General features: G+C 42.0%; 1 protein-coding gene across 1 annotated transcript in view; it reads left to right on the top strand.

Moving 5' to 3' along the window:
• zmynd19 (zinc finger, MYND-type containing 19) overlaps nucleotides 1–26,621 on the top strand; it is a 49,831-nt gene that overhangs the window by 8,071 nt on the left and 15,139 nt on the right. The window contains exon 3 of the mRNA XM_056587973.1: nucleotides 10,711–10,817. Coding sequence (XP_056443948.1) covers nucleotides 10,711–10,817 — 107 coding nt within the window. The remainder of the gene's footprint in view (nucleotides 1–10,710; nucleotides 10,818–26,621) is intronic.

Here is a 26,621-nt window from a genome sequence, read left to right as displayed (position 1 = left end):
ATCTTACAATTTTGACACTTGACAGCACCTCTATTTAAAGTTCAAGGCAAATATAATAGAATGACACCATGCCAAACACTCGCAAGTACACATGGCCACTAGATTGCGTTAAACATGTGTTCTGATTGAAGGCAATTTACCCGTTTCCTCAGAAACCTTCTCTTAGGCATTGATTATAAACACCCTGTTTAGTTGAAAAATTTGGGCCATACACTGGATTATCTGTTTATGGTGGTTTTATGCCATCATATTCAACTTTGTTGACAAAAATCACAAAGGTAAAATTTTATTCACAGAATGATATGGTCGGAATCAGTGGAGGCTCAGCTTTTATATAATCTATAGTTTGTGCAGGTCCAATTTTGTGAAAAAGGTCGCTATTGCTGTGCTTGTGCACAGTTATGTGTTTGACTTTACATGAGTCTTGTGACCTGCCTTGGTAATTTACCTCAATCCAAAGTACTTCTCAACCGCACTCCTCCGTCACTACTCCGTTTTCCTTCTCTACCTAAACCGGTCGCGCAGGCACTGCACTTTAGATGCTAGCTCTGTTGGCTAACCCTTAGCTAGCAATCTCACACAGAGCATTGAGACTAGTGCCGAAACTGCCAAAGACCGCACTGCGAGTGAGTGACAGGAGGCGGGGCTATGTTGGCCCTGAAGCAATGCGTGGCTTAACCCGCTGTCCGAGAGAAGAAAAGACAGCGCATTGATCAATTGCAAATATATCTATTTTGTGTGATTTGGCGGAAAATAAATAGGTTGTTCTGCAGTTTTTAAAAACACTTTAATAAATAAACTTGACATTAACCAACCAAGATGTGTGCTGGATAGATCAGTCTATCAGCCTACCCAGTGGACTGTAGCAAACGTTGCTCATCTATCAGTCACACATCTAGGTGGACACGCCCACCTGCAATGTCATAAGGGGCAGATTTCCAAAATGACTTGTAACGGCTAATCACACCACACCTGGTGGCATGTCATTGGACCTTTAAGCAGAAAGATCTTAGGTATTCAACCGATATGGACTAGTGCTGCCACTAACAACTAATCTTTCGACAAATTTTAGATTAGTTGACTAATCTAAACGACCAATTCAAAAAAAAAGTCACGTTTTTTTTATTTCATTGTTTCCATTTTATTTTGAACTCGACTGAAGGGCCAAAACATAAAATGTCACCCGAGCCATGAACAATACAAATAACTTAAATTTTACCAAATCAAAAATAACATGTAAACAATATAAATAACTTTTATGTAACCAAATATAAAATTAAGCGCTGAAAGCAGGCAGGCACGCAGCTAGCTGATCTCGTTTACACTTGCGTGCATGGCGGGGTTTAAAACATTGCTGCCAAAGCCCTATTTAGTAATCAAATGCAGGTGCGCAAGGCACACACAGACTGAAGGAGAAATTGTTTTCAACCGCTCGGTACCATGCCGTATCAATTCCCAAGTTTCGAAAAGAAAAAGTATTGGAAGCGAATAAGCGACTCCGTTTTTGATTTATTGGTGTTTGAACAAATAGTTTTGGATGCATGCTTTGATTTTGTTTGTTAATTATAATGAAATCGCATACGCTCGCAACGCAAGCACCCGCTACAACCTGCCGATCTTCAGTCCAAACAACGTGATGCCACAGCGCGTTAACAATTCCGTCCCGAGGTGTCCATAGGCTTTATGGTTTATATGTATGAAAGCCGTTACCAAGGGATCGGTTCTGTCCCGAAAAACCCTCTGTCTCCGGAGAGACGCCTGTACGTTAAGTGCGTCGAGGTCCATGGGAACACCCACAAATGGTGACGCCATTATCGGAGGAGGGGCTAGGAAGCTGCGCACGCCGATATAAGTAGCTGATCTCCGGGTAGACTCACTGAAAAGCTGCTCCCGACCAGGTTTGGTTGCGAGCGTAAGTCACCATGGTGATACAGCGACGCTTAAAGAGATCGACTTTCATGGTACAGCTAACCCAGGCTTTCAGCTCAACATACCTCGCTAACCCTCTAATCGAGCTTCGTAGTACAGGCCCCTGGATTGGGCTTCGCTGGTTTGTTTCCCGGCGTTTCTATTGTTACCGGTCTTGCGTGTTCCAACGGTTTATTAGGTGTCTAATAAATCGCTGTCTAATCAATACTTCATTCACTGCCTCTTCCGTGGTTATTACAATATTATGAATAGATTGCTCTGTAAAAAAATAAATAATAATTATACCAAATACATTTTCAGTCGCACCGGTGCGCCCAAATAAAATATTTGGTCGCACTACCCCGAATTCTAGGCGCATGTGTGCCCAAATTAGGCGCACTCTGGAGCCCTGCCTCAAAACAAAGAAGAGGTAGCCTGACTGCTATGTTCAAGGCAGTGTTTGTATGTTCATCGTTTAATTACACTAAAGGCTTTTTTTTTGTATCGTCCTGATTTGATCAGTATATGCCAATGTTATCAATAAAAAAAAACATTGCACAAGGCAAGCCGATGCACTTCTCCATGTTGATAAGAGGATTAAAATGAGAAATTAATGGGACAAAGATCAAGGGATATTTAGAATATAAATAAAATTGCGATTAATCGTGAGTTAACCATGACAGGGGTTAATCTAAACCGGGAAAGAGGGGCGCTGCGCCTCCTTGTTTCAACCCAGCGCCTCCTTGTCGAAAATTGTAAATTACTTAAAAAAAAAAAATAATAATAATAATAACTAAAAAAAAAAAAAATACTTAAAATCTCCGGGAATGGAGAGCGAGCGAGCAAGACCGCGCACAGGAGACAGACGTGCTCCTAACCGTGTTCGCATCTGTGTAGCGAGCGCGCAACACAACAGAGAGGGATCTAGAAACTGTGCATGAGGCAGTGTGCACGTGAGCCTCAGGCGCCTCCTGATTGGCCTGGATCGGTAAGTCAACCAATCAGTTTACAGTGTAGGCGGGCTTTTATCTCTTCTCCCGAACCAAATTTATCAGTTCAGTGAATCTGAGTGTCTGAGAAGAAAGAAAATATAGCGTATATACGTGTTTTTTTTTCTATATACATTACTGTATGTAATGTTCTGCATCTATGGTAACTTAGCCATTTTGAGTAATTTGGCCTTACTATACGAGTCAACATACTGGTCCTTCACAAGCCTCAGAATGATCACATTTCTACCTCAAATTTTCAAAAGCTCCGCACCGCGGAACCCCCCCTTCCACACCTTCCCCCCCGCTCGGTCGCTTTGCTCCCTCGCCATTGATGTTTTCCCCCTTGTGAACTTTTTCTAGAAAAACCCCTGCATGACATTAATCACGATTAAATATTTTAATCGTGATTAAAATATTTGATCGCATTAATGTCATAGTTGACTTGTGATTAGTCGCACATTTTTTTATATTCTAAATATCCCTTGATTTCGTGCTGCTAGCCTTTTAGTGAGATCAGATTGTTGAGAAGGATAGTAATAAAATATATTTGGTAAGATTGTTATAAGAGAGACGCGCAGTGAATTCAACCCGGTGCATGACGGTGGTAGGCCTACCGTAAATCTTCAATAGCCCAGGCTTTTATTTCTTTCAATCACAGAACTTTCGAACAAAACTCTTGCTCAGCAAAGATGGGAAATATAAAATGTATTATTTAAACCAGTATGACTATTCGTACCGTACGTAGGCCTATACACATTACCAGGCTACGCACGCGCACACGCACACACCTTTCTACATTATAGGAGATGGCCCCAGTCTTTAGTCAAGTTCTGTGTCTAGCAGTTTCGAGTAGGTTCGACTGTGCGTTCACACCAAACGGTAATCGGGAGAATTCCAAGTGGGCCATTAACGTTTCGGGGCTGATTACTGCGGGATACCAATATTGCATTGATAAAAGTTCCTTCCAGCGCTGTGCGCACGCAACCTCTCACTCACTCAACGACGCAACACTCACAAACTGTCAACATCGCAACGAATTCAATTTTGTCAAAGAGTGGAGTAACTGAGCGGCCCCTCCCGAAGTGGTACAGCCCAAGTGGGCCTTGAACTGCGATTGGTCAGAAAGATGTAACAGCTAATGACAACATTGAACTCTCGTGCAGCCTCGAACAGAGTGACACACAAAGACACACACACCTTTTTAAGGAGTTTTTCACCCGCTCCGTATCCTTGCTTGCCCCAACAAGTTTGTGCGGCGTGCTTGTTGTTTTGTTTCCGGTGTAGATCCGGTATGGTGTTGTAGTTTTTCTATCATGACTAGGACTAATTGCACGATAATCGTCGTTAAAATTGGTTTGCGTTAAACTGACAGCACTTATATATACCGTATTGGTCCGAATATAAGACAGCCTTTTTCCCCCTCGAAATAGGTCTGGAAAAGTCTTATATTCTTCTTATATTCGGGGTCTTGTATTCAGAGTTCAGCTTCTCCTCTTCGCCTCTCCCTTTTAAATGTCAATACTAGGGATGGGCACGAGTAGTAAATTCCAAACTCGAGTGATCGAAGGAATTCCTCGAGGATCAATCGAGTACTCGTTTAATAGAATCTATTTTTAGAATGCAACGCATCTGCAGCAGGAATAGGCCTAATGATGAACGGCAATATTACCACAGGGTGTCCGCGGAGGTCTTAAAAGTCTTAAATTCATTTTTCTAAATTTAAGGCCTTAAAAAGTCTTAAATTCGTCAAAAATGTCATATGCTGGTCTTAAATTTATAACTCGGGAGGTCTTAAATTTGTCGGGGCAGGGCTATTTAATTTTTTATTTTTCTCGCGGGACTTTTCGGGAAGGAGATGTAGAGAGGCTGCTTTCTTGCTAGCTGCATATATAAACGGATGTCTGCGCGCTTGCTAGCTAGTCTGCAACAATGGGTTGCAAAAAAGTTCAACGTCAGTTGGCTGGAAGACGTCCGTTTCCGAGGTTGGCTAACGTCCGTTGCCAACCCAGAACAGGCCAGATGCATTCCATGCAAAAGTAGCCTACATTCAAGCTCGGCACCATGGGGATTAAGGCTGTCGTCAGCCATATGCAGAGCCAAAAACATAAATCCTCTGCCAGGAGCCACACACAGACCCCAGCCATTTCTACGTTTTGCATCTCTGCCCCGGCGCCACCGCCGCAGACGGTCCGCGCTGCTAGCACTGACCTGAGGGTAGCATTTGGTGCGACACCAACACTGAAAGCGGAGTTGTTGTGGATTCTAAACACAGTGGTCAAGCACCAGTCCTACAACTCGAATGAGGGGATAGGAGATCTCTTCGGTTTGATGTTCCCTGACTCTCAAATCGCGAGCGCCTTTACTGCTGGAAGGGACAAAACGGCGTATATAACTCGCTTCGGACTAGCGCCTTTCATCCGAAAGGAGCTAATCTGCAGCGTCAACAAGGCTGATTTTGTTTTGACGTTTGAGACGTTGAACCACGCCACTAAAAGCAAGCAACTTGACGTGCAAGTCCGATATTGGGTCGGAGATCAAGTGCATTCCCGGTACTTGGGCTCGCAATTCATGGGGCCCCACATATATGGGGGTAAAAGGGATGATGATACATTATATTTTTTAGACAATATGCAGAATCTTTTCACGGACGAATTAACACGGTCGGCTATTTTTGCCAGCACGCCACCCTAGCCATATTATGGGCAACCGTGTTCCCCTTGGCTGTGATTTGAACTTTGAATTCCTCGTAGGAGTTCATAATAATACATTGCTCGCCTTGGATGAAATACACCGCTCTTGCGCGATTTATTTTGCATAAGGGTGAGTCAAATGACGCGAGAAACGCCCCTTCTATGTGAACGCGCATTGAACCTAAAGCGGAAAACCTGGTTCAACTAATTTAATCTAAAGTGAGCGTCGTGGTACCATTTAACTGTGATTGCGAGTTGCGGCTCTGTCGAGCCAGGTTTTCCCAAGAAAGCCTGGGTATGTTCAACGAGGTTCGTGGTATACCCCCCAGGTCTTACTGAAGGCATTTATTTAATGGTGAAAATATTATCAGTGGCGTAAATATCGACTGCCCGGGGGCCCAGACGCTGTCCCCCCCCCCCCCCCCCCCCCCCCTCTCAACAACTCACAACTTGGGTGCACCATAAATACCCAAATTAAAAATTTAGGCGCACCAGTGCACCCAAGGAAAAAGTTAGTCTGGAGCCCTGGAGTATCACTTTATGTTCAATAAACAGACACAAAGTAAACTTGAATGAGTCTCATTGAGTGACACACATGCTATGCTTGGGTTGTAATACAGCGGGATCCCCCCCACCATCGTGGGTTTAAGGTCTTAAATTTCATTCAAGGTGGTATTAAAAAGGTCTTAAAAAGTCTTAAATTTGACTTGCTGAAACCTGCAGATACCCTGTACCAACCAAACATGTCATGCTTATTCTCCATCAAAACAGTCAGTTATCAGAGTATTCATTATTGATTTTTGCAAACGTTCAAAATACATTTTCCTTACAAAAATAAATATGCGTCTCACAATTTAAATCACGTCGAACCAAGGCCTGTAACGGTTTAAAAAAAGCAAGAACGAAACAAGTAGCCTAACCATTGCAAATAATTTAAAGCTGCAAATAAAACGGCAGCAAATGGACTATGGAAATACTCAGCGTTGTGATCTTCTCTACACGGTCGGGATTACATCTGCGTCTTGCGGCGGTGAAATAGCCGACACACTTGGTTGCTGCGGGTCTGCTTTCCCGAACTCACCGTTGTGTTTCAGGAGCATATGTTGCCGAATAGTACTTGTAGTACTCTGGTAGCTCGATTTCGCTTGGCATATTTTACATTTCACCTTATGATCTCCTATTTAAAGTATTTCAATTCTTCGCTGCGCTTTGCTTTAACCGCCATCTCTTAACTTTTTGAATTCTGGCGTGCCTGCACACGGAACGGCACGCGCCACACAGAAATGTTATACATTTCATTTTCTTTGTGCCCACGGCATGCGTTAGTGGCGCCGCACAGAAAATTGATACATTTGCTTCAGAAAACTTTGTTTGTGTGTATATGCAAACTCGAGTTTGCCTGTCCACCAACCGAATTCATGTTGTGTTGAATACGGGGGGTCGTCTTATATTCGGACCAATTGTGTGTGTGTTTGTGTGTAAAGTCCCTAGTAACAAAGTGCTTGGTAATCTTTCGATCATTCCACAGTTAAAAACAATTTAACAAATATATGTAAACCAGTGGTTTTCAAACTGTGGGGCGCGCCCCCCCTGGGGGGCGCCAGAGTTCTTCAGGGGGGGCGCGACGTGAGAAAAGAATAAACCCGAAAAAAAACCTGAAAGGCGATGATTCAAATCATCAGTCGTACTTCAACTGTAGAAGTAATGTAACTAAATCAATTGTCAACCGTTTATCTTCGTGCAAACCATTTAACAAATCTACACACTTGTATCTTCAATAATATCTAAACAGAATTTCGATATCATTTAAAATCTCTTCAAAATCACAGTTTTAGTTTCATACCGCTTTGTTTTCAACTGTTTTCATTGAAGACGTCTGCCCATTCTGATACACCTACTTCTAGACATCGTAACTCATTCATTTTTCAACCGTTTACCATTGTTCAAACCATTAAACAAATCTACACACTTGTATCTTCAATACTATCTAAACGGAATTTTGATAGCATTTATACTTTTTTCAGAATCACAGTTTTAGTTTCAAACTGGCATCGTTTTCAGTTGCTTATAATAATTTAGGTCACCATAGCAACGCCGGTAAACAAACCCCGCCGAATAGTCTAATCTCTGGACTGAAAAGGCAGATCTGATTCGACCCTGAATGAATCTGTGTAAACTGGCAGTTTACACAGAATAAGATGTTCAAATGTATTTAAAAAAGGTTAAGCTAAAACATGCTTAGATAAAGTTGTTAAATTGTGTTAAGAAATGTGTTTAAAAACGCACAAAGATGTTGTAATGTTTCAGAAATATGTTTAAAATATTCTGACGTGTTGCTGAAAAAATATGTTTCAAATGTTTCAAAAATATGTTTCAAATGTTTTAAAATGATGATCAGAGATGTTTCAAATGTGTAAAATAATTAAGATAGCTTTCAAAACACAGGTATTTAGAACATTTTTTTTGGGGGGGGGGGGGGCTCAGCTGAAATTTCTTCTCTGAGGGGGGGCTCACTCTCTCACACTTTGAAAACCCCTGATGTAAACAATAGAAAAAAAGGGTTAGAAAAAAGGGTTTGGTAAAAACTAGGGATGCACCGTTCGGCCGAAGGAGTAAAACGGCCGAACATAATACATTTATGTTATTTATTTATAAAAAAAAGAGAAAAAAAAAGGTTTTACTCATTTATTTAAAGGTACATTGTTCTTAAATTCTTGCTATAATGTCTGCTGGAATGTTAGAAAACGTTCAGTATTAAATAAATATTTTGTATCAAAATGTACAGAAAAGCAAGACAAAAAAAATGTCATTGTTTGATTTATGCAATGGTGAAAAATTAAAGGAAAATGAATGAAAAACAGTAAAAGCCACATTTGTTATTCGGTTTCGGCCTTCGGCCAACTGTTTCAGTATATTCGGTTTCGGCCAAGAATTTTAATTTCGGTGCATCCCTATTAAAAATAGATTAACAGTTCTCATCCATCCCAACAGTTTCCACATGTGCGTGCATGCGTTCAACGAGCACGGAAGCAACAGTTTCACTTGAGTTCTCCCACTTGTCTTCCCGCTTGATAGAACGCTGCGCTTCCTCTCTGCCCGCTTGCCCCTCTATGGCACCTGAAGCAGACGCCTAAAGAGGACTCTTTTGATGCGTTATCGTGGTGGGGAGAGCGCGGTTGTTCATTTCCCAATATTGCTCAGATTGCCAGATTTATCCTCGCTATCCCTGCCCAGTGCATCCAGCGCAGCAAGCGAGCGAGACTTCTCCGGTGCTGGAAATGATATTGAGGAGCAGAGGAGTCAATGAAAACCATCCTCAGTGGATGATGTGCTATCTTTGCAAAGCAATCTAAAGCAACACGTCATACCTCAGATGGTGTAACTCACCGGGGTTCTATCTAATGTGTCTAATTTTCCTTCGGGTGCGGATCGGGTGTCTGAATCAATTTATAGCGGGTCGGGTGCGGAACGTAATTCACTCTACTGTCGGAACACGGGTCAGATACGATTTTAGTATTGCGAGTACGGCTTTGCAAAATAAGACCTGTGCAGGACTCTGGCACAAGGGCTGGCCCGAATTATTCGAATACTCGTTTGGAAAATCAGTATTCAGAGCTTTGTTTATTTTTTCACGTACGTTACAAGAGCGAGGGAGGCAAACTATAAGCGACACCAAGCAGAGGAGCGAGAGAGGTGGAGGAAGAATAGATATCTTGTTTCCCTTTTACTTTATAGCACAACATTAGCGGGAGCTCGGGAGGAAAAGTAATGCTTAGCGAAATGCTAACTTTAGCTTAGCTGTTAGTTTACGTTCGCTGTACAGCGCCGCGCCCATCAACTGTGACTGGCTTGCTGCAGAGCGTGAGTGTCTTGGGAATACCCGGTCAATATAATGGATATAATATGGACACATAAGACAATCAATATTCTGTATTTGTTAAGGATTTATTGTACAAATTCCCTGAAAAGATGCACGTTCCAGGATGAATTGAAAAGCCCCCGTAAGGGCTGAGATGACAGCTGATTTGGAACAGAACATCAGCTGTTCGCTTCCACGGAGAAAAACGAAGGAACTCCAACTTACTTAGGCCTACTAATTAACGTTCAAAAGCTATTAAATCTTCAACAAAATATGCAGATACTGTCATATGTAGGAATTATTAATGTTTTTGATTCATTATTCTGTAGGCCATATAACCGTGCAGGCCTTGTCAAAGTTGGCAAAATGCATAGAAGACACGAAGCATTGTAGGCTAGACAATGTCATCCATGCTACAATGACTTCCATTAGCAGTATCTCGGCTTTAGTTTTAAAATTTTTCCATCCCTCGGATGTAGACATCAAAATAAATTGCTGCTCAGAAATTTACACCCCGTAGTGTTAAACTCGGTTTCCGGACAGCCCCTCTGTCTCTGATGCAATTATCAAAATCAACGGACTTCTAGAAAGCGCTCCCCATGTCAGCACATCAAACGCACTGTCGCAAAATATAGGTCTTATTTCAGTTACGATGATAAAATGACATTACTAGGTTGATGATCATATAAGACATATAACAACGTTTACGGGGAACGCAAGCAACTCTTTCCAGCTCCTGCAACAGTCATGCTGTCGAGGGCAGGTGTTTGCAGCACACAAAGATGCAGATGCCAGAAAGATGCCAAAGTGCCTGCAAAAAAGCAGGTTACCTTGGAAGCAGCTGTCATTCCTTATGACAAGATAGGGCCCTGGCAGTTCATCACAAATGTGGATATATAACATCATAAAAATATGATCCCTATTTATACTGTAAAAAATAGGGGTTCATTAAGATGCTGCAAACATATATTAATATAATATACCAAAACAGCGTCAATAGGCAAAGTCACCGTAGTTTGAGAGGGCTTGACTTTGAGTGTAGAGGAATTGGTCGGCCAGCAGCATCATTGCCGTGAGGAAAAAGGGACCCCACCCATTAAATCTGTGTGAAGGAAGGTGATGGACTTATATTATGTGAGGTTGCAATGGCTTTCAAGGAATGTCATTTTCTGAAGCTTGGTCCTGAATAATATCCCTTAATAACACCCTTAGAAGTCAATTACGTATTCTAATGGCATGATTTTCATCCACTGACTCCTAGGCACGCATGGAGGTAGATGCAGACGGCAATGGAGCCAAGATCTTTGCCTATGCTTTCGACATCGGTAAAGGGCGCTGGGCAGGAAGACCCCTGCACGAGCTGCTCTGGTGAGTGAGGCTTCCGATTGGTTGTCCATCTGCTCTGTTGAGTGAGCATTCCTATTAGTTGTCCAAGTGCTCTGATGAAGGAGAAGCCCTCCTATTGGTTGTCTAAGGGCTCTGATGAAGTGGAAGACCTATTGGTTGTCCAAGTGCTCTGATTAAGTGGTAGCCCCATGGAAGTACTTCTCCTGTAATAATTGATCTCACTTAACCCATTCAGACCGGATCACGCATACGTGTGTATTTACCTTTAAGACCGGAACACGCATCAATGCGTAGTTACCATTGAGACCGGGAAACGCGTCTGTCATTTTCAGCAATGCGGTCTTTTTCAAGGCAAATGACCAGTTATACTCACTGTGATTGGTTGATATATTCTTGGGGTGAGCGAACGAGATGCTTGGGATTTTTTTTTAATTAATAGCGAAGCATTCTATTGGTCGAAATACACGTGGATCATGTTTTAGTCAGTGGGACGTTTAAACTTTAAATCGCCGAAGCGATCGAATATGGCATCGAACCTCACACATTCGAGTGAAGTTAGTGACATCGAAGACACTGAATTAGATAACTTGGATGAATTAGATAACTTGGAAGAAAATATTTTACCATCTGATCGCGTGGTAAGAGAGCAATGGATTCAAGCGATGTTTGGGGAAGAAGAGGATTTGAGCGAGTTTGAAGGCTTCGCGAACGAGTGGAAGAGTGGCAACTTTCACTCGCGGGAAAAGATTCCATTCAATCGCCAACCTGGCATAAAGATCAAGCTGCCAATGCCAGATGTTATAACACCGGTGCAGGTATTCTCCCATATCTTCACGGAAGAAATGTGGATGCGTCTTATAACGCAAACCAACCTCTATGCTGAGCAAACGCGGAGTGCAACGCCTTCGAACAGCAAGTGGGATCCCGTCACAATCCATGAAATGAAGACGTTCGTGGGACTGTCTGGCCATGGGGATACATGATAATGATTTGATCCTGATACTAATTACAATGCGTTATGTCACAAGTCACTGATAATAATGGATGATTTGAATAATAATATGATGCATAAAAACAATACAAATGACAATTATAGATTATTCTTACGATAATAATTCATGTCTGATGATAATGATTTGATCCTGATACTAATTACAATACGTTATGTCACAAGTCACTGATAATAATGGATGATTATGGATAATAATATGATGATAATATGATCCATCAAAATAATATAGAAATATATAAAGAAAATGAACATTAATAAAAATTGAAATTATTAGGTAAAGAATAAGTAACCCTCTGTTTTGTTTTGTTCTATATCTGTGTTTCAGTGTCTATCACTTGTCACTTAGGTACCTCAAAAGTATGACATAGAAGCAGATCTGTATTGATTTTCAAAATGTTCTTGATGTTTTTGATGTCTATTGATTTTTTAAAAATATGCAGTTGAAGTTTATGGCCAAGCAAGTCAGTCAAGTTGACAGCCAAAGAATTAATCTCTCAAATGCCTTTTACCTCATGTTTTTATCTGCTATAGAGCCTGAGAAATTAAGGTTTTATTAGGCGTTGACAAACTTTGAATATTGTTCTGAAAACCTTCAGGTTTTGAGAGGGGGTTTACAGAAAAGTTCTTAAGGTGCGGACACACCAGACGCGTATCTCGCGTACCTCGCGTATAAAATCGCCATTTTTTTCCATAGGGAACCATTGGTTTACGCGCGTATGAGACGCGTACACGCGTTACATGCGTATAAGCAACATTTTACTCGCGTTAGGGGCGTATGAGGCGCGTATATGTCCGCGCGTATATGTCCGCGCGTATATGTACGCGAGGAGTTCAAAAAATTTAACTTTTTACGCTCATACGCGCCGCAATAGCCAATCAGCGTTGAGCTTGACCCGACGTCACTGGCAGAGTAGTGAGAGTGAGAGTAGTGAGCTTGGACAGAAGCATACGGCCGACATCTTTCTTTATTCTGTGTGGAAATAGTAACATAGTTACGCCATTAAATGCTTTTATGGAAACATTTTTAGCGAGAAATTTGCATTTTACTTTCATAATGTTCACTCGGTGAATGTGAAGGATGTTTGGTTTGATAGTTATGACGGAGAGGGAACGCTCCGTTCACTTGCATGGACAGAGTCTAAGCAACCTCAACGTCTTGGCGGACTATATATCTGCTGATCAACACTACGAATGCTGGAAACACACCAGACACACCATGTGAAGTTATTTAACCCGATTATTGTTATTGATATCCGAGATTATTTAATCTAACCCGATCCAAGCTCTATCATCCACCCAAACACGGCGGCGTTTGGGTTTCCTTCCTCGGACTCCTAAATCCAGCGCAGCCACAGGCTGGGGGGGGGAAGTTTTGGGCGGTCTCATCTACGCGCGTATGCGTACGCGCGTATCTGACCATTTTGTGTCAAAAATGGTCAGATACGCGCGTACGCATACGCGCGTAGATGAGACCGCCCAAAACTTCCCCCCCCCAGCCTGTGGCTGCGCTGGATTTAGGAGTCCGAGGAAGGAAACCCAAACGCCGCCGTGTTTGGGTGGATGATAGAGCTTGGATCGGGTTAGATTAAATAATCTCGGATATCAATAACAATAATCGGGTTAAATAACTTCACATGGTGTGTCTGGTGTGTTTCCAGCATTCGTAGTGTTGATCAGCAGAGAAATAGTCCGCCAAGACGTTGAGGTTGCTTAGCAATCAGAGACTCTGTCCATGCAAGTGAACGGAGCGTTCACTCTTCGTCATAACTATCAAACCAAACATCCTTCACATTCACCGAGCGAACATTATGAAAGTAAAATGCACATTTCTCGCTAGAAATGTTTCCATAAACGCATTTAATGGCGTAACTATGTTACTATTTCCACCCTGAATAAAGAAAGTTGCCGGCCGTGGCTGCCATGGACATGGCTGCGCTGGAGTCCGAGGTAGGAAACCCAAACGCCGCCGTGTTTGGGTGATAGAGTTTAGATCGGGTTAGATTAAATAATCTCGGATATAAATAACAATAATCGGGTTAAATAACTTCACATGGTGTGTCTGGTGTGTTTCCAGCATTCGTAGTGTTGATCAGCAGATATATAGTCCGCCAAGACGTTGAGGTTGCTTAGACTCTGTCCATGCAAGTGAACGGAGCGTTCCCTCTCCGTCATAACTATCAAACCAAACATCCTTCACATTCACCGAGTGAACATTATGAAAGTAAAATGCAAATTTCTCGCTAAAAATGTTTCCATAAAAGCATTTAATGGCGTAACTATGTTACTATTTCCACACAGAATAAAGAAAGATGTCGGCCGTATGCTTCTGTCCAAGCTCACTACTCTCACTCTCACTACTCTGCCAGTGACGTCGGGTCAAGCTCAACGCTGATTGGCTATTGCGGCGCGTATGAGCGTAAAAAGTTAAATTTTTTGAACTCCTCGCGTACATATACGCGCGGACATATACGCGCGGACATATACGCGCCTCATACGCCCCTAACGCGAGTAAAATGTTGCTTATACGCATGTAACGCGTGTACGCGTCTCATACGCGCGTAAACCAATGGTTCCCTATGGAAAAAAATGGCGATTTTATACGCGAGGTACGCGAGATACGCGTCTGGTGTGTCCGCACCTTAAGAACTTTTCTGTAAACCCCCTCTCAAAACCTGAAGGTTTTCAGAACAATATTCAAAGTTTGTCTACGCCTAATAAAACCTTAATTTCTCAGGCTCTATAGCAGATAAAAACATGAGGTAAAAGGCATTTGAGAGATTAATTCTTTGGCTGTCAACTTGACTGACTTGCTTGGCCATAAACTTCAACTGCATATTTTTAAAAAATCAATAGACATCAAAAACATCAAGAACATTTTGAAAATCAATACAGATCTGCTTCTATGTCATACTTTTGAGGTACCTAAGTGACAAGTGATAGACACTGAAACACAGATATAGAACAAAACAAAACAGAGGGTTACTTATTCTTTACCTAATAATTTCAATTTTTATTAATGTTCATTTTCTTTATATATTTCTATATTATTTTGATGGATCATATTATCATCATATTATTATCCATAATCATCCATTATTATCAGTGACTTGTGACATAACGTATTGTAATTAGTATCAGGATCAAATCATTATCATCAGACATGAATTATTATCGTAAGAATAATCTATAATTGTCATTTGTATTGTTTTTATGCATCATATTATTATTCAAATCATCCATTATTATCAGTGACTTGTGACATAACGCATTGTAATTAGTATCAGGATCAAATCATTATCATGTATCCCCATGGCCAGACAGTCCCACGAACGTCTTCATTTCATGGATTGTGACGGGATCCCACTTGCTGTTCGAAGGCGTTGCACTCCGCGTTTGCTCAGCATAGAGGTTGGTTTGCGTTATAAGACGCATCCACATTTCTTCCGTGAAGATATGGGAGAATACCTGCACCGGTGTTATAACATCTGGCATTGGCAGCTTGATCTTTATGCCAGGTTGGCGATTGAATGGAATCTTTTCCCGCGAGTGAAAGTTGCCACTCTTCCACTCGTTCGCGAAGCCTTCAAACTCGCTCAAATCCTCTTCTTCCCCAAACATCGCTTGAATCCATTGCTCTCTTACCACGCGATCAGATGGTAAAATATTTTCTTCCAAGTTATCTAATTCATCCAAGTTATCTAATTCAGTGTCTTCGATGTCACTAACTTCACTCGAATGTGTGAGGTTCGATGCCATATTCGATCGCTTCGGCGATTTAAAGTTTAAACGTCCCACTGACTAAAACATGATCCACGTGTATTTCGACCAATAGAATGCTTCGCTATTAATTAAAAAAAAATCCCAAGCATCTCGTTCGCTCACCCCAAGAATATATCAACCAATCACAGTGAGTATAACTGGTCATTTGCCTTGAAAAAGACCGCATTGCTGAAAATGACAGACGCGTTTCCCGGTCTCAATGGTAACTACGCATTGATGCGTGTTCCGGTCTTAAAGGTAAATACACACGTATGCGTGATCCGGTCTGAATGGGTTAAGTGAGATCAATTATTACAGGAGAAGTACTTCCATGGGGCTACCACTTAATCAGAGCACTTGGACAACCAATAGGTCTTCCACTTCATCAGAGCCCTTAGACAACCAATAGGAGGGCTTCTCCTTCATCAGAGCACTTGGACAACTAATAGGAATGCTCACTCAACAGAGCAGATGGACAACCAATCGGAAGCCTCACTCACCAGAGCAGCTCGTGCAGGGGTCTTCCTGCCCAGCGCCCTTTACCGATGTCGAAAGCATAGGCAAAGATCTTGGCTCCATTGCCGTCTGCATCTACCTCCATGCGTGCCTAGGAGTCAGTGGATGAAAATCATGCCATTAGAATACGTAATTGACTTCTAAGGGTGTTATTAAGGGATATTATTCAGGACCAAGCTTCAGAAAATGACATTCCTTGAAAGCCATTGCAACCTCACATAATATAAGTCCATCACCTTCCTTCACACAGATTTAATGGGTGGGGTCCCTTTTTCCTCACGGCAATGATGCTGCTGGCCGACCAATTCCTCTACACTCAAAGTCAAGCCCTCTCAAACTACGGTGACTTTGCCTATTGACGCTGTTTTGGTATATTATATTAATATATGTTTGCAGCATCTTAATGAACCCCTATTTTTTACAGTATAAATAGGGATCATATTTTTATGATGTTATATATCCACATTTGTGATGAACTGCCAGGGCCCTATCTTGTCATAAGGAATGACAGCTGCTTCCAAGGTAACCTGCTTTTTTGCAGGCACTTTGGCATCTTTCTGGCATCTGCATCTTTGTGTGCTGCAAACACCTGCCCTCGACAGCATGACTGTTGCAGGAGCTGGAAAGAGTTGCTTGCGTTCCCCGTAAACGTTGTTATATGTCTTATATGATCATCAACCTAGTAATGTCATTTTATCATCGTAACTGAAATAAGACCTATATTTTGCGACAGTGCGTTTGATGTGCTGACATGGGGAGCGCTTTCTAGAAGTCCGTTGATTTTGATAATTGCATCAGAGACAGAGGGGCTGTCCGGAAACCGAGTTTAACACTACGGGGTGTAAATTTCTGAGCAGCAATTTATTTTGATGTCTACATCCGAGGGATGGAAAAATTTTAAAACTAAAGCCGAGATACTGCTAATGGAAGTCATTGTAGCATGGATGACATTGTCTAGCCTACAATGCTTCGTGTCTTCTATGCATTTTGCCAACTTTGACAAGGCCTGCACGGTTATATGGCCTACAGAATAATGAATCAAAAACATTAATAATTCCTACATATGACAGTATCTGCATATTTTGTTGAAGATTTAATAGCTTTTGAACGTTAATTAGTAGGCCTAAGTAAGTTGGAGTTCCTTCGTTTTTCTCCGTGGAAGCGAACAGCTGATGTTCTGTTCCAAATCAGCTGTCATCTCAGCCCTTACGGGGGCTTTTCAATTCATCCTGGAACGTGCATCTTTTCAGGGAATTTGTACAATAAATCCTTAACAAATACAGAATATTGATTGTCTTATGTGTCCATATTATATCCATTATATTGACCGGGTATTCCCAAGACACTCACGCTCTGCAGCAAGCCAGTCACAGTTGATGGGCGCGGCGCTGTACAGCGAACGTAAACTAACAGCTAAGCTAAAGTTAGCATTTCGCTAAGCATTACTTTTCCTCCCGAGCTCCCGCTAATGTTGTGCTATAAAGTAAAAGGGAAACAAGATATCTATTCTTCCTCCACCTCTCTCGCTCCTCTGCTTGGTGTCGCTTATAGTTTGCCTCCCTCGCTCTTGTAACGTACGTGAAAAAATAAACAAAGCTCTGAATACTGATTTTCCAAACGAGTATTCGAATAATTCGGGCCAGCCCTTGTGCCAGAGTCCTGCACAGGTCTTATTTTGCAAAGCCGTACTCGCAATACTAAAATCGTATCTGACCCGTGTTCCGACAGTAGAGTGAATTACGTTCCGCACCCGACCCGCTATAAATTGATTCAGACACCCGATCCGCACCCGAAGGAAAATTAGACACATTAGATAGAACCCCGGTGAGTTACACCATCTGAGGTATGACGTGTTGCTTTAGATTGCTTTGCAAAGATAGCACATCATCCACTGAGGATGGTTTTCATTGACTCCTCTGCTCCTCAATATCATTTCCAGCACCGGAGAAGTCTCGCTCGCTTGCTGCGCTGGATGCACTGGGCAGGGATAGCGAGGATAAATCTGGCAATCTGAGCAATATTGGGAAATGAACAACCGCGCTCTCCCCACCACGATAACGCATCAAAAGAGTCCTCTTTAGGCGTCTGCTTCAGGTGCCATAGAGGGGCAAGCGGGCAGAGAGGAAGCGCAGCGTTCTATCAAGCGGGAAGACAAGTGGGAGAACTCAAGTGAAACTGTTGCTTCCGTGCTCGTTGAACGCATGCACGCACATGTGGAAACTGTTGGGATGGATGAGAACTGTTAATCTATTTTTAATAGGGATGCACCGAAATTAAAATTCTTGGCCGAAACCGAATATACTGAAACAGTTGGCCGAAGGCCGAAACCGAATAACAAATGTGGCTTTTACTGTTTTTCATTCATTTTCCTTTAATTTTTCACCATTGCATAAATCAAACAATGACATTTTTTTTGTCTTGCTTTTCTGTACATTTTGATACAAAATATTTATTTAATACTGAACGTTTTCTAACATTCCAGCAGACATTATAGCAAGAATTTAAGAACAATGTACCTTTAAATAAATGAGTAAAACCTTTTTTTTTCTCTTTTTTTTATAAATAAATAACATAAATGTATTATGTTCGGCCGTTTTACTCCTTCGGCCGAACGGTGCATCCCTAGTTTTTACCAAACCCTTTTTTCTAACCCTTTTTTTCTATTGTTTACATCAGGGGTTTTCAAAGTGTGAGAGAGTGAGCCCCCCCTCAGAGAAGAAATTTCAGCTGAGCCCCCCCCCCCCCAAAAAAAATGTTCTAAATACCTGTGTTTTGAAAGCTATCTTAATTATTTTACACATTTGAAACATCTCTGATCATCATTTTAAAACATTTGAAACATATTTTTGAAACATTTGAAACATATTTTTTCAGCAACACGTCAGAATATTTTAAACATATTTCTGAAACATTACAACATCTTTGTGCGTTTTTAAACACATTTCTTAACACAATTTAACAACTTTATCTAAGCATGTTTTAGCTTAACCTTTTTTAAATACATTTGAACATCTTATTCTGTGTAAACTGCCAGTTTACACAGATTCATTCAGGGTCGAATCAGATCTGCCTTTTCAGTCCAGAGATTAGACTATTCGGCGGGGTTTGTTTACCGGCGTTGCTATGGTGACCTAAATTATTATAAGCAACTGAAAACGATGCCAGTTTGAAACTAAAACTGTGATTCTGAAAAAAGTATAAATGCTATCAAAATTCCGTTTAGATAGTATTGAAGATACAAGTGTGTAGATTTGTTTAATGGTTTGAACAATGGTAAACGGTTGAAAAATGAATGAGTTACGATGTCTAGAAGTAGGTGTATCAGAATGGGCAGACGTCTTCAATGAAAACAGTTGAAAACAAAGCGGTATGAAACTAAAACTGTGATTTTGAAGAGATTTTAAATGATATCGAAATTCTGTTTAGATATTATTGAAGATACAAGTGTGTAGATTTGTTAAATGGTTTGCACGAAGATAAACGGTTGACAATTGATTTAGTTACATTACTTCTACAGTTGAAGTACGACTGATGATTTGAATCATCGCCTTTCAGGTTTTTTTTCGGGTTTATTCTTTTCTCACGTCGCGCCCCCCCTGAAGAACTCTGGCGCCCCCCAGGGGGGGCGCGCCCCACAGTTTGAAAACCACTGGTTTACATATATTTGTTAAATTGTTTTTAACTGTGGAATGATCGAAAGATTACCAAGCACTTTGTTACTAGGGACTTTACACACAAACACACACACAATTGGTCCGAATATAAGACGACCCCCCGTATTCAACACAACATGAATTCGGTTGGTGGACAGGCAAACTCGAGTTTGCATATACACACAAACAAAGTTTTCTGAAGCAAATGTATCAATTTTCTGTGCGGCGCCACTAACGCATGCCGTGGGCACAAAGAAAATGAAATGTATAACATTTCTGTGTGGCGCGTGCCGTTCCGTGTGCAGGCACGCCAGAATTCAAAAAGTTAAGAGATGGCGGTTAAAGCAAAGCGCAGCGAAGAATTGAAATACTTTAAATAGGAGATCATAAGGTGAAATGTAAAATATGCCAAGCGAAATCGAGCTACCAGAGTACTACAAGTACTATTCGGCAACATATGCTCCTGAAACACAACGGTGAGTTCGGGAAAGCAGACCCGCAGCAACCAAGTGTGTCGGCTATTTCACCGCCGCAAGACGCAGATGTAATCCCGACCGTGTAGAGAAGATCACAACGCTGAGTATTTCCATAGTCCATTTGCTGCCGTTTTATTTGCAGCTTTAAATTATTTGCAATGGTTAGGCTACTTGTTTCGTTCTTGCTTTTTTTAAACCGTTACAGGCCTTGGTTCGACGTGATTTAAATTGTGAGACGCATATTTATTTTTGTAAGGAAAATGTATTTTGAACGTTTGCAAAAATCAATAATGAATACTCTGATAACTGACTGTTTTGATGGAGAATAAGCATGACATGTTTGGTTGGTACAGGGTATCTGCAGGTTTCAGCAAGTCAAATTTAAGACTTTTTAAGACCTTTTTAATACCACCTTGAATGAAATTTAAGACCTTAAACCCACGATGGTGGGGGGGATCCCGCTGTATTACAACCCAAGCATAGCATGTGTGTCACTCAATGAGACTCATTCAAGTTTACTTTGTGTCTGTTTATTGAACATAAAGTGATACTCCAGGGCTCCAGACTAACTTTTTCCTTGGGTGCACTGGTGCGCCTAAATTTTTAATTTGGGTATTTATGGTGCACCCAAGTTGTGAGTTGTTGAGAGGGGGGGGGGGGGGGGGGGGGACAGCGTCTGGGCCCCCGGGCAGTCGATATTTACGCCACTGATAATATTTTCACCATTAAATAAATGCCTTCAGTAAGACCTGGGGGGTATACCACGAACCTCGTTGAACATACCCAGGCTTTCTTGGGAAAACCTGGCTCGACAGAGCCGCAACTCGCAATCACAGTTAAATGGTACCACGACGCTCACTTTAGATTAAATTAGTTGAACCAGGTTTTCCGCTTTAGGTTCAATGCGCGTTCACATAGAAGGGGCGTTTCTCGCGTCATTTGACTCACCCTTATGCAAAATAAATCGCGCAAGAGCGGTGTATTTCATCCAAGGCGAGCAATGTATTATTATGAACTCCTACGAGGAATTCAAAGTTCAAATCACAGCCAAGGGGAACACGGTTGCCCATAATATGGCTAGGGTGGCGTGCTGGCAAAAATAGCCGACCGTGTTAATTCGTCCGTGAAAAGATTCTGCATATTGTCTAAAAAATATAATGTATCATCATCCCTTTTACCCCCATATATGTGGGGCCCCATGAATTGCGAGCCCAAGTACCGGGAATGCACTTGATCTCCGACCCAATATCGGACTTGCACGTCAAGTTGCTTGCTTTTAGTGGCGTGGTTCAACGTCTCAAACGTCAAAACAAAATCAGCCTTGTTGACGCTGCAGATTAGCTCCTTTCGGATGAAAGGCGCTAGTCCGAAGCGAGTTATATACGCCGTTTTGTCCCTTCCAGCAGTAAAGGTGCTCGCGATTTGAGAGTCAGGGAACATCAAACCGAAGAGATCTCCTATCCCCTCATTCGAGTTGTAGGACTGGTGCTTGACCACTGTGTTTAGAATCCACAACAACTCCGCTTTCAGTGTTGGTGTCGCACCAAATGCTACCCTCAGGTCAGTGCTAGCAGCGCGGACCGTCTGCGGCGGTGGCGCCGGGGCAGAGATGCAAAACGTAGAAATGGCTGGGGTCTGTGTGTGGCTCCTGGCAGAGGATTTATGTTTTTGGCTCTGCATATGGCTGACGACAGCCTTAATCCCCATGGTGCCGAGCTTGAATGTAGGCTACTTTTGCATGGAATGCATCTGGCCTGTTCTGGGTTGGCAACGGACGTTAGCCAACCTCGGAAACGGACGTCTTCCAGCCAACTGACGTTGAACTTTTTTGCAACCCATTGTTGCAGACTAGCTAGCAAGCGCGCAGACATCCGTTTATATATGCAGCTAGCAAGAAAGCAGCCTCTCTACATCTCCTTCCCGAAAAGTCCCGCGAGAAAAATAAAAAATTAAATAGCCCTGCCCCGACAAATTTAAGACCTCCCGAGTTATAAATTTAAGACCAGCATATGACATTTTTGACGAATTTAAGACTTTTTAAGGCCTTAAATTTAGAAAAATGAATTTAAGACTTTTAAGACCTCCGCGGACACCCTGTGGTAATATTGCCGTTCATCATTAGGCCTATTCCTGCTGCAGATGCGTTGCATTCTAAAAATAGATTCTATTAAACGAGTACTCGATTGATCCTCGAGGAATTCCTTCGATCACTCGAGTTTGGAATTTACTACTCGTGCCCATCCCTAGTATTGACATTTAAAAGGGAGAGGCGAAGAGGAGAAGCTGAACTCTGAATACAAGACCCCGAATATAAGAAGAATATAAGACTTTTCCAGACCTATTTCGAGGGGGAAAAAGGCTGTCTTATATTCGGACCAATACGGTATATATAAGTGCTGTCAGTTTAACGCAAACCAATTTTAACGACGATTATCGTGCAATTAGTCCTAGTCATGATAGAAAAACTACAACACCATACCGGATCTACACCGGAAACAAAACAACAAGCACGCCGCACAAACTTGTTGGGGCAAGCAAGGATACGGAGCGGGTGAAAAACTCCTTAAAAAGGTGTGTGTGTCTTTGTGTGTCACTCTGTTCGAGGCTGCACGAGAGTTCAATGTTGTCATTAGCTGTTACATCTTTCTGACCAATCGCAGTTCAAGGCCCACTTGGGCTGTACCACTTCGGGAGGGGCCGCTCAGTTACTCCACTCTTTGACAAAATTGAATTCGTTGCGATGTTGACAGTTTGTGAGTGTTGCGTCGTTGAGTGAGTGAGAGGTTGCGTGCGCACAGCGCTGGAAGGAACTTTTATCAACGCAATATTGGTATCCCGCAGTAATCAGCCCCGAAACGTTAGTGGCCCACTTGGAATTCTCCCGATTACCGTTTGGTGTGAACGCACAGTCGAACCTACTCGAAACTGCTAGACACAGAACTTGACTAAAGACTGGGGCCATCTCCTATAATGTAGAAAGGTGTGTGCGTGTGCGCGTGCGTAGCCTGGTAATGTGTATAGGCCTACGTACGGTACGAATAGTCATACTGGTTTAAATAATACATTTTATATTTCCCATCTTTGCTGAGCAAGAGTTTTGTTCGAAAGTTCTGTGATTGAAAGAAATAAAAGCCTGGGCTATTGAAGATTTACGGTAGGCCTACCACCGTCATGCACCGGGTTGAATTCACTGCGCGTCTCTCTTATAACAATCTTACCAAATATATTTTATTACTATCCTTCTCAACAATCTGATCTCACTAAAAGGCTAGCAGCACGAAATCAAGGGATATTTAGAATATAAAAAAATGTGCGACTAATCACAAGTCAACTATGACATTAATGCGATCAAATATTTTAATCACGATTAAAATATTTAATCGTGATTAATGTCATGCAGGGGTTTTTCTAGAAAAAGTTCACAAGGGGGAAAACATCAATGGCGAGGGAGCAAAGCGACCGAGCGGGGGGAAGGTGTGGAAGGGGGGGTTCCGCGGTGCGGAGCTTTTGAAAATTTGAGGTAGAAATGTGATCATTCTGAGGCTTGTGAAGGACCAGTATGTTGACTCGTATAGTAAGGCCAAATTACTCAAAATGGCTAAGTTACCATAGATGCAGAACATTACATACAGTAATGTATATAGAAAAAAAAACACGTATATACGCTATATTTTCTTTCTTCTCAGACACTCAGATTCACTGAACTGATAAATTTGGTTCGGGAGAAGAGATAAAAGCCCGCCTACACTGTAAACTGATTGGTTGACTTACCGATCCAGGCCAATCAGGAGGCGCCTGAGGCTCACGTGCACACTGCCTCATGCACAGTTTCTAGATCCCTCTCTGTTGTGTTGCGCGCTCGCTACACAGATGCGAACACGGTTAGGAGCACGTCTGTCTCCTGTGCGCGGTCTTGCTCGCTCGCTCTCCATTCCCGGAGATTTTAAGTATTTTTTTTTTTTTTTTAGTTATTATTATTATTATTTTTTTTTTTAAGTAATTTACAATTTTCGACAAGGAGGCGCTGGGTTGAAACAAGGAGGCGCAGCGCCCCTCTTTCCCGGTTTAGATTAACCCCTGTCATGGTTAACTCACGATTAATCGCAATTTTATTTATATTCTAAATATCCCTTGATCTTTGTCCCATTAATTTCTCATTTTAATCCTCTTATCAACATGGAGAAGTGCATCGGCTTGCCTTGTGCAATGTTTTTTTTTATTGATAACATTGGCATATACTGATCAAATCAGGACGATACAAAAAAAAAGCCTTTAGTGTAATTAAACGATGAACATACAAACACTGCCTTGAACATAGCAGTCAGGCTACTCTTCTTTGTTTTGAGGCAGGGCTCCAGAGTGCGCCTAATTTGGGCACACATGCGCCTAGAATTCGGGGTAGTGCGACCAAATATTTTATTTGGGCGCACCGGTGCGACTGAAAATGTATTTGGTATAATTATTATTTATTTTTTTACAGAGCAATCTATTCATATATTGTAATAACCACGGAAGAGGCAGTGAATGAAGTATTGATTAGACAGCGATTTATTAGACACCTAATAAACCGTTGGAACACGCAAGACCGTTAACAATAGAAACGCCGGGAAACAAACCAGCGAAGCCCAATCCAGGGGCCTGTACTACGAAGCTCGATTAGAGGGTTAGCGAGGTATGTTGAGCTGAAAGCCTGGGTTAGCTGTACCATGAAAGTCGATCTCTTTAAGCGTCGCTGTATCACCATGGTGACTTACGCTCGCAACCAAACCTGGTCGGGAGCAGCTTTTCAGTGAGTCTACCCGGAGATCAGCTACTTATATCGGCGTGCGCAGCTTCCTAGCCCCTCCTCCGATAATGGCGTCACCATTTGTGGGTGTTCCCATGGACCTCGACGCACTTAACGTACAGGCGTCTCTCCGGAGACAGAGGGTTTTTCGGGACAGAACCGATCCCTTGGTAACGGCTTTCATACATATAAACCATAAAGCCTATGGACACCTCGGGACGGAATTGTTAACGCGCTGTGGCATCACGTTGTTTGGACTGAAGATCGGCAGGTTGTAGCGGGTGCTTGCGTTGCGAGCGTATGCGATTTCATTATAATTAACAAACAAAATCAAAGCATGCATCCAAAACTATTTGTTCAAACACCAATAAATCAAAAACGGAGTCGCTTATTCGCTTCCAATACTTTTTCTTTTCGAAACTTGGGAATTGATACGGCATGGTACCGAGGCGGTTGAAAACAATTTCTCCTTCAGTCTGTGTGTGCCTTGCGCACCTGCATTTGATTACTAAATAGGCTTTGGCAGCAATGTTTTAAACCCCGCCATGCACGCAAGTGTAAACGAGATCAGCTAGCTGCGTGCCTGCCTGCTTTCAGCGCTTAATTTTATATTTGGTTACATAAAAGTTCTTTATATTGTTTACATGTTATTTTGATTTGGTAAAATTTAAGTTATTTGTATTGTTTCATGGCTCGGGTGACATTTTATGTTTGGCCCTTCAGTCGAGTTCAAAATAAAATGGAAACAATGAAATAAAAAAAACGTGACTTTTTTTTTGAATTGGTCGTTTAGATTAGTCAACTAATCTAAAATTGTCGAAAGATTAGTTGTTTATGGCAGCACTATTCATAAGCGGTTGAAATACCTAAGATCTTTCTGCTTAAAGGTCCAATGACATGCCACCAGGTGTGGTGTGATTAGCCGTTACAAGTCATTTTGGAAATCTGCCCCTTATGACATTGCAGGTGGCGTGTCCACCTAGATGTGTGACTGATAGATGAGCAACGTTTGCTACAGTCCACTGGGTAGGCTGATAGACTGATCTATCCAGCACACATCTTGGTTGGTTAATGTCAAGTTTATTTATTAAAGTGTTTTTAAAAACTGCAGAACAACCTATTTATTTTCCGCCAAATCACACAAAATAGATAATTTGCAATTGATCAATGCGCTGTCTTTTCTTCTCTCGGACAGCGGGTTAAGCCACGCATTGCTTCAGGGCCAACATAGCCCCGCCTCCTGTCACTCACTCGCAGTGCGGTCTTTGGCAGTTTCGGCACTAGTCTCAATGCTCTGTGTGAGATTGCTAGCTAAGGGTTAGCCAACAGAGCTAGCATCTAAAGTCAGTGCCTGCGCGACCGGTTTAGGTAGAGAAGGAAACGGAGTAGTGACGGAGGAGTGCGGTTGAGAAGTACTTTGGATTGAGGTAAATTACCAAGGCAGGTCACAAGACTCATGTAAAGTCAAACACATAACTGTGCACAAGCACAGCAATAGCGACCTTTTTCACAAATTGGACCTGCACAACTATAGATATATAAAAGCTGAGCCTCTCACTGATTCCGACCATATCTTCTGTGAATAAAATTTTACCTTTGTGATTTTGTCAACAAAGTTGAATA

The sequence above is a fragment of the Gadus chalcogrammus genome, chromosome 4 (assembly GCF_026213295.1).
Source record: "Gadus chalcogrammus isolate NIFS_2021 chromosome 4, NIFS_Gcha_1.0, whole genome shotgun sequence".
NCBI lineage: Eukaryota > Metazoa > Chordata > Actinopteri > Gadiformes > Gadidae > Gadus > Gadus chalcogrammus.
Note: the sequence above shows the minus strand (reverse complement) of the source record. Positions and strands in the feature narration are given on the sequence as shown.